The 8,715-nt window shown below is 50.3% G+C and overlaps 1 protein-coding gene across 1 annotated transcript; it reads left to right on the top strand.

Annotated features, from left to right (window-relative positions):
- Positions 1–81: 81 nt before the first annotated feature.
- coro2ab (coronin 2Ab) lies at positions 82–8,434 on the top strand. Its single transcript, XM_072696034.1, has 12 exons — positions 82–90; positions 1,280–1,480; positions 1,637–1,753; positions 2,206–2,355; positions 5,468–5,647; positions 6,154–6,270; positions 6,437–6,541; positions 6,647–6,743; positions 6,852–6,964; positions 7,352–7,442; positions 7,550–7,848; positions 8,300–8,434. Exons 2-12 carry the CDS (start codon positions 1,280–1,282, stop codon positions 8,432–8,434), a joined length of 1,605 nt encoding a protein of 534 aa, XP_072552135.1. The 5' UTR covers positions 82–90.
- The last annotated feature ends 281 nt before the right edge of the window (positions 8,435–8,715 follow it).

An 8,715-nucleotide genomic window follows, 5' to 3' on the forward strand; every position in this document is an offset into this window, starting at 1 on the left:
CTACAGTGCCCCTTTGCAGTCACAAGTCGTCCATTCACAGATGCTGAGCGCACCTGTTGTAAGCCTGGAGCATGTCTGACCCTCTTTAAGGTAAGACATACACACACACACACACACAGTAAGTATATGTATGACCCATAGCGTCATGTGATTTGAATGTGTGGTGTAATGGTCCATGGTGGTGGTGTAATGGTCCATGGTGGTGGTGTAATGGTCGTGCTGGTTATAACTCTACGGGAGGCTGTTTGGACAGGTGCTCACAGGTACACTCAGGTATACACCTGTACTTAAGTGCACAAGTCTACGCAGGTGTTGTATCCCATTTCAGTGCTGGTTATCAGAATAACGAAATGTAATACACTCATACACTACATGTCCAAATGTTTGTGGACACTCCTTCTAATTCCATTTCTTTCTCTATTGCTGATACAGATGTGCAAATGCACACACACAGCTTGTCTAGTCCCTGTAGAGAAGTACTGCCAATAGAATAGGACTTTCTGGAGCAGATCAACATCATGACCCTATTGGCTCCATGCTGCCTAATAATGCCAGGCGTGGGCTAGAGGGGTATAAAGCCCCCCAGCATTGAGGAGCTGTGGAGCAGTGGAGGAACTGTGGTGGAGCTCCATCCAGTACTTTTGGGATGAGTTGGGGATGATAAGGTGGGGTGGTGATCATCATCATCCAACATCCTGACCTCTCTAACACTCTTGTCACTGAATGCAATCAAATCCTTACAGCAATGCTCCTCCAGAATCTAGTAGAAAGTCTTCTTCTCTGGACAGTAGAGACAGTTACTCCAACAGAAGCAGGATCAGCTTTTTAATATCTTTGATTTCAGAAGAGACACTGAATGAGCAGGTGTCCCAATACTTTTGTCAATATAGTTTATGTCCACACACATGTCTCTGTGGTTTTTGGGGTGGATAGATAATGTTGGCTTTAGGCCACTCTGTGATGTAACTGTGTGTGTGTGTGAGTGTGTGTGTGTGTGTGTTCAGGTTAAATGTCAGATGTTCAGTGGTGTAAGACCTTGTATTGTAATGAGATTCGACTCCTTCTCATTAAAGATTCACTGCAGAAGATTCATTCAATATTTTATGAGCCGATAGTGTGTGTGTGTGTGTGTGTGTGTGTGTGTTTATTTAACGGAGTCTTGCAGATTTGCAATGTAAATGTCTCTGGATGGAAGATCCTGATGGTTCATGTTTATGAGGTTGTTCTGCTAACTGATGTGTGTGTGTGTGTGTGTGTGTGTGTGTGTGTGTGTGTGCAGATGTCTTGGCACCCTCCGTACCGCAGCTCTAAGTTCCGCCATGTTTACGGAAAACCAGCAAGCAAAGACCAGAGCTATGATGGCCTGCCAATCACTCGCGGTGTCCATGACAACCACTGCTGTGCTGTCAATCCACGCTTCATTGCAGTGGTTACCGAGTGTGCTGGGGGCGGAGCCTTCATCGTCATTTCTATTCGCCGTGTGAGTCCAAACCAGACCCCCCTCATAGCTCATACCACACCTGGGACAGGTATTTAGGTTCTGCAGGGGCTGCAGTGTGACTGTGTGTGTGTGTGTGTGTGTGTGTGTGTGTGTGTGTGTGTGTGTGTGTGTGTGTGTGCGTGCGTGTGTGTACAGACAGGCCGCATGGACCCTCATCACCCCCGTGTTTGTGGGCACAGGGCCAGAGTCCTGGATATAAAGTGGGACCCCTTTAATGACCACCGTATCGCTTCCTGCTCTGAGGACTGCACGGTCAGTCTCTATGGTAACTCCTAGCAACCACCTCACTGTAGCTATAGCAACCGTCACCACTATAGCACATACTGTACATTCAGCACTGCTGCAGGTATAGCTCTAGTTTCAGAGGACCACTGGAAGCGTGTCGATCTCCAAAAGTCCATAAAGATTAGTGAGCCCAAGCCAAAAAGGCTGTGACACTACCTCCACCATGCTTGACAGATGAGCTTGTATGATTTGGGACATGAGCAAATATTTGGTTCTCCACACTTGAGCCTTTCTGTCACTTCAGTAGAGGGTAATCTGGGTCTCATGAGAACCAGGGGTGCTCTCACAGTCCAGTATAAGTGTGTGTGTGTGTGTGTGTGTGTGTGTGTGTGTGTGTGTATGTGTGTGTGTGTGTGTGTGTGTGTATGTGTGTGTGTGTGTGTGTGTGTGTATGTGTGTGTGTGTGTGTGTGTGTGTAGGTTAAGGTGTGGGACATTCCCAACAGCGGATTGAAGGAAAACATCATCACAGCGAGGAAGGAGCTGCTAGGACACGGCCGCAGAGTGGGACTAATCGAGTGGCATCCAACGGCCAAGGACATCCTGCTGAGCTCAGCCTACGACTACCAGGTACACACTGTGTCCACCAACCACTGACCTTCACTCCAGAAACACCAACCACTGACCTTCACTCCAGAAACACCACCCACTGACCTTCACTCCAGAAACACCACCCACTGACCTTCACTCCAGAAACACCACCCACTGACCTTCACTCCAGATACACCAACCACTGACCTTCACTCCAGAAACACCACCCACTGACCTTCACTCCAGAAACACCACCCACTGACCTTCACTCCAGAAACACCACCCACTGACCTTCACTCCAGATACACCAACCACTGACCTTCACTCCAGAAACACCACCCACTGACCTTCACTCCAGAAACACCACCCACTGACCTTCACTCCAGAAACACCACCCACTGACCTTCACTCCAGATACACCAACCACTGACCTTCACTCCAGAAACACCACCCACTGACCTTCACTCCAGAAACACCACCCACTGACCTTCACTCCAGATACACCAACCACTGACCTTCACTCCAGAAACACCACCCACTGACCTTCACTCCAGAAACACCACCCACTGACCTTCACTTCACAAACACCACCCACTGACCTTCACTCCAGATACACCAACCACTGACCTTCACTCCAGATACACCAACCACCGACCTTCACTCCAGAAACACCAACCACTGACCTTCACTCCAGAAACACCACCCACTGACCTTCACTCCAGAAACACCACCCACTGACCTTCACTCCAGAAACACCAACTACTGACCTTCACTCCAGAAACACCACCCACTGACCTTCACTCCAGAAACACCACCCACTGACCTTCACTCCAGATACACCAACCACTGACCTTCACTCCAGAAACACCACCCACTGACCTTCACTCCAGAAACACCACCCACTGACCTTCACTTCACAAACACCACCCACTGACCTTCACTCCAGATACACCAACCACTGACCTTCACTCCAGAAACACCACCCACTGACCTTCACTCCAGAAACACCACCCACTGACCTTCACTCCAGAAACACCAACTACTGACCTTCACTCCAGAAACACCACCCACTGACCTTCACTCCAGAAACACCACCCACTGACCTTCACTCCAGATACACCAACCACTGACCTTCACTCCAGAAACACCACCCACTGACCTTCACTCCAGAAACACCACCCACTGACCTTCACTTCACAAACACCACCCACTGACCTTCACTCCAGATACACCAACCACTGACCTTCACTCCAGAAACACCACCCACTGACCTTCACTCCAGATACACCAACCACTGACCTTCACTCCAGAAACACCACCCACTGACCTTCACTCCAGATACACCAACCACTGACCTTCACTCCAGAAACACCACCCACTGACCTTCACTCCAGAAACACCACCCACTGACCTTCACTTCACAAACACCACCCACTGACCTTCACTCCAGATACACCAACCACTGACCTTCACTCCAGATACACCAACCACCGACCTTCACTCCAGAAACACCAACCACTGACCTTCACTCCAGAAACACCACCCACTGACCTTCACTCCAGAAACACCACCCACTGACCTTCACTCCAGAAACACCAACTACTGACCTTCACTCCAGAAACACCACCCACTGACCTTCACTCCAGATACACCAACCACTGACCTTCACTCCAGATACACCAACCACCGACCTTCACTCCAGAAACACCACCCACTGACCTTCACTCCAGAAACACCAACCACTGACCTTCACTCCAGATACACCAACCACTGACCTTCACTCCAGAAACACCACCCACTGACCTTCACTCCAGAAACACCACCCACTGACCTTCACTCCAGATACACCAACCACCGACCTTCACTCCAGAAACACCAACCACTGACCTTCACTCCAGAAACACCACCCACTGACCTTCACTCCAGAAACACCACCCACTGACCTTCACTCCAGAAACACCAACTACTGACCTTCACTCCAGAAACACCACCCACTGACCTTCACTTCACAAACACCACCCACTGACCTTCACTCCAGATACACCAACCACTGACCTTCACTCCAGAAACACCAACCACTGACCTTCACTCCAGAAACACCACCCACTGACCTTCACTCCAGATACACCACCCACTGACCTTCACTCCAGATACACCAACCACTGACCTTCACTCCAGAAACACCACCCACTGATCTTCACTCCAGAAACACCACCCACTGACCTTCACCCCAGAAACACCACCCACTGACCTTCACTCCAGAAACACCACCCACTGACCTTCACTCCAGAAACACCACCCACTGACCTTCACTCCAGATACACCAACCACTGACCTTCACTCCAGAAACACCACCCACTGACCTTCACTCCAGATACACCACCCACTGACCTTCACCCCAGAAACACCACCCACTGACCTTCACTCCAGAAACACCACCCACTGACCTTCACCCCAGAAACACCACCCACTGACCTTCACCCCAGAAACACCACCCACTGACCTTCACCCCAGAAACACCACCCACTGACCTTCACTCCAGAAACACCACCCACTGACCTTGGAACATGGATGGATAGCATAGTTAATAACACTAGTTATCAAAGATTCCTCCTAAAATGGTTCTTCCAGGGTTCTTTACTAAAGGTGTCAGTTCTATATGGAACCATGTCAACTCACAGAAATCTATGGATGCTTAAATAGTTCTCTGGCTGGTTAAAGGGTTCTTAGTATTGGTGGAAAACCTTTTGCAGAACCTATAGAGAGCAGGGGTTCACTATTGCTCCAAGGCTGAGATGGCTTTTTCAGAGCAGAATGCAACATGGGCAAAAGAACCTTTCCAGGGGTGGCACTAAAAATACCAGCAGATGGCGCCCCCTAGTGGAGACTCTTCAGGCTGTTTGCAAATACAGCATGAACCCTGTGGGATTCAGATATAGACAGCTGTGGAAAACCAGGGCAACCCAGGCGGGAGCATCAGGCAATATGTGAGCAAAAAAGAAAACTCTAGTCCATGTTCTAGATAACAGTGGGCTGCAGGCTTTTGTTATACGTCTAAAGACAGACTGGTCTTTCCTGATATGGACTGCAGGGGTAAGTGGTGGAAATCAGGTTGTCTCTGTACCTCTACCTCCGTCTCACCTGTCTGCAGGTGTTTGTGTGGCGTCTGGATGGTGCGGGGGCCGTGGTGAAGACCCCCGTGTGTGTGATCCGCTTACACACCGACCTGGTTCTGTCCCTGGGCTTCAGCGAGGACGGCAGCAGACTGGCCACAACCTGCAAGGACAGAAGAGTCAGAATCATGGACCCACGTACAGGACACCTGCTGCAGGTAACTGAGGTGGAGACTGGGCTTGTGACCTTGACCTAATGACCTTGACTAGGCCTCTAAAGTGGACACTAGAACCCGAGGTCCATTAGGACAAACAATCAGAGCAGGTCTGAAGACAATGGAAGGAGAGGCGAGAAGCCCAGGTGGAGGTCAGTGACTGAGCCGGACAGTGGTGTCAGCTGTGGAGCTGGTGGGAAGCTGCTGTGAGGGAAGGGAGGACCTCCACCTGATCTCCTGCTAGAACAGGGACTGGACCACGAGAACGCTGGCAGTGGAGTCCTGTCCTCTGGAGAGTGGGGAAGACATCCCCAGCAGGGGACAGAGACCTTTCTAATGGACAGTGTGTACTATTACCTGAGTCTCTCTCTCTCTCTCTCTCTCTCTCTCTGTGTCTCTCTCTGTCTCTGTCTCTCTGTCTCTCTCTCTGTCTCTCTCTCTCTCTCTCTGTCTCTCTGTCTCTCTGTCTCTGTCTCTCTCTCGCTCTCTCTCTCTCTCTCTCTCTGTAGGAGTCTGGTGGTCAGTCTCATAAGGCCAGTAAGGTTTTGTTCCTGACTGACCTGAACCTCCTCCTCACAACAGGAAACTCTCACTGGAACCAGAGACAGTTTGCCCTGTGGGATCCGGTAAAACACACACACACACACTCATACTCTGGTGTGTGTAATATTTATAATATTTATAAATAATATTTATAAATAAACATCAAATAAATACCTCAGCAGGACATACAAAAGTTATATCTGTGTGTGTGTGTGTGTGTGTGTGTGTGTGTGTGTGTGTGTGTGTTAGGAGGACCTGTCGGAGCCTCTGTTGGAGGAGGATGTAGACGGAGGCTCTGGAGTTCTCTTCCCTTTCTATGACCCGGATACACACATGCTGTACCTGGCCGGCAAGGTACACACACACATACACATACACACACACACACACACACACACACACACACACACACACACACACTCTCTCTCTCTCTCTCTCTCTCTCTCACACTCTCTCTAGGGGGATGGTAATATCCGGTATTATGAGGTCAGTGCAGAGAAACCCTACATTCACTTTCTGGCAGAATATCGTTCTCTGTTACCTCAGAGAGGGATGGGTGAGTACACGTGTGTGTACCTGCACAGATGTGTGTGTGTGTGTGTGTGTACCAGTCCAGGTGTGTATGTGCCTATACAGGTGTGCAGTTGTGTGTGTACCTGTGCAGGTGTGATGCAGAAGCGTGGGCTGGACACGGGGCAGTGTGAGATATTCCGGTTCTACAGGCTGGTGTGTGTGAAGGACCTGGTGGAGCCGCTGTCCTTCATCGTCCCACGGAAGGTGAGAGACACTGTCCTAACACGCAGCATACGTACAGATACAGTGTCCACTGAGAGACTGGACACCAGGCCTCGCTGCGGAGCGTGAAGGTTCTCACAGCTACTGTTCTACTGATGAAGAATCCCCGTGTGTTAAAACCCCAAAGTTAATGAAGAACAGCGAGGTGGTTACTATGCTGTTGATAAGCGGCTGCCAGATGGTTGCTATGGAGTTGCTTTGAGGTGATTAGGGTATAATATGATCAGTTACTGCAGACCAACAGAGAACATCATCATCTGTATCAACAACGTTCTGAAAAGTCCAACAATCCTGAAGGTCGGTTTACTCCACCAGACCGGACACAGGTCTGACTGGTCCTGGACTTTACCCTCACTGTCCATGTTTCAGTCTGACGGCTTCCAGGAGGATCTTTACCCGATGACGGCCGGCAACGAGGCGGCCATGACAGCTCAGGAGTGGCTGAAGGGTCACAATAAAGGTGAGCAGGACCACGGACTGGACTCAGAACTGGCCTCTGACCTGCAGGAGAAGACCGGAAAGCGTGTGTGATGTTCTCTCTTCAGTACTTTATTTCCCTGCTTCCAGGCCCGGTGCTGATGTCCCTGAGACCCAACACTAAAGTCCAGAACCCGTACCCGGCCCCTGTGGATGTGAGCGGGCTTCAGCGGTCAGCCAGCAGCACCTACCTTCAGAAACACAGAGATCCGGATGGGACCTTCCTCCAGCTCAATCACAGCTCGCAATGCGACGGCACGGACCTGTCCGGCTGGCACGAGGACGGGACTCAGGAGAGTGACTGGGTCAAGACACCCCCCCCACACACACATCCAGGGACCAGGTGGTGTGAGGCAGAGGTGTTCACACCCCCAGCTGCCGAGAAGGAGGTAAGAATAAATCTGGAACTCAGCTACTGATCGCAGAGCTTAGAACCAGACCTAGAACCCATACCAACTTCAGCACGAATGTGGTCGATTATCCAAGTCACGTTCGGGGTCTGAGGCTTGCTTATTAAGTTAGAGCTAGTGTAGCTCCAGGTGTGTGGATGTTCAGCAGCGGTGATGTTTCACTGAGAGACACTTTTTCATGAAAGAACAGAGAGATGAGCAGGTGTGTGTGCTCTGAGAGGTGCGCAGCGACTGTGTGTGTGTGTGTGTGTACGGGTCCTCGTCATTACTCTGGAGAAACAAGAAAAGCTGTTCTGGGCAGCAGTGAGGTCTTCCCATGTACTGGAGATATTACTGAAGTTCAGGGAGTTTCAGCCTCAGAAGCTCACAGACTGCCTGTGTGTGTGTGTGTGTGTGTGTGTGTGTGTGTGTGTGTGTGTGCGCGCGTTAGCTGCTGCAGGTGTTCTACAATCAGCAGGAGGAGATCCGGTCACTGCGTTCTCAGCTGGAGCAGAGGGACAGCAGGATACAACAGCTGGAGCTGGAGGTCAAGAACATCCGTAATCAGCTCAGAGCTTCATTCTGATACACAGATACGGATTGTGTGTGTGTGTGGGGGGGGGGGGATAATGAATAATAAATTCTGATTGTAGTGGTCACCCATGACCCTGAGGCCAGTTCACTGGTTGTTCTTCCCTGGAGCACTTTTGGTAGGTACTGACCACTGCATACCGGGAAAGAACCCCCACAAGACCTGCCTGATGTTCTGACCCAGTCAGCTAGGTTTGGTTCTTGTTAAAGAGTCTCAGATTCTTACGCTTGTCCATCAGTGTTCTTCACTTCAGCTGCTACTTAATGTTTTGGCTG

The sequence above is a fragment of the Salminus brasiliensis genome, chromosome 14 (genome assembly GCF_030463535.1).
Source record: "Salminus brasiliensis chromosome 14, fSalBra1.hap2, whole genome shotgun sequence".
Lineage (NCBI taxonomy): Eukaryota > Metazoa > Chordata > Actinopteri > Characiformes > Bryconidae > Salminus > Salminus brasiliensis.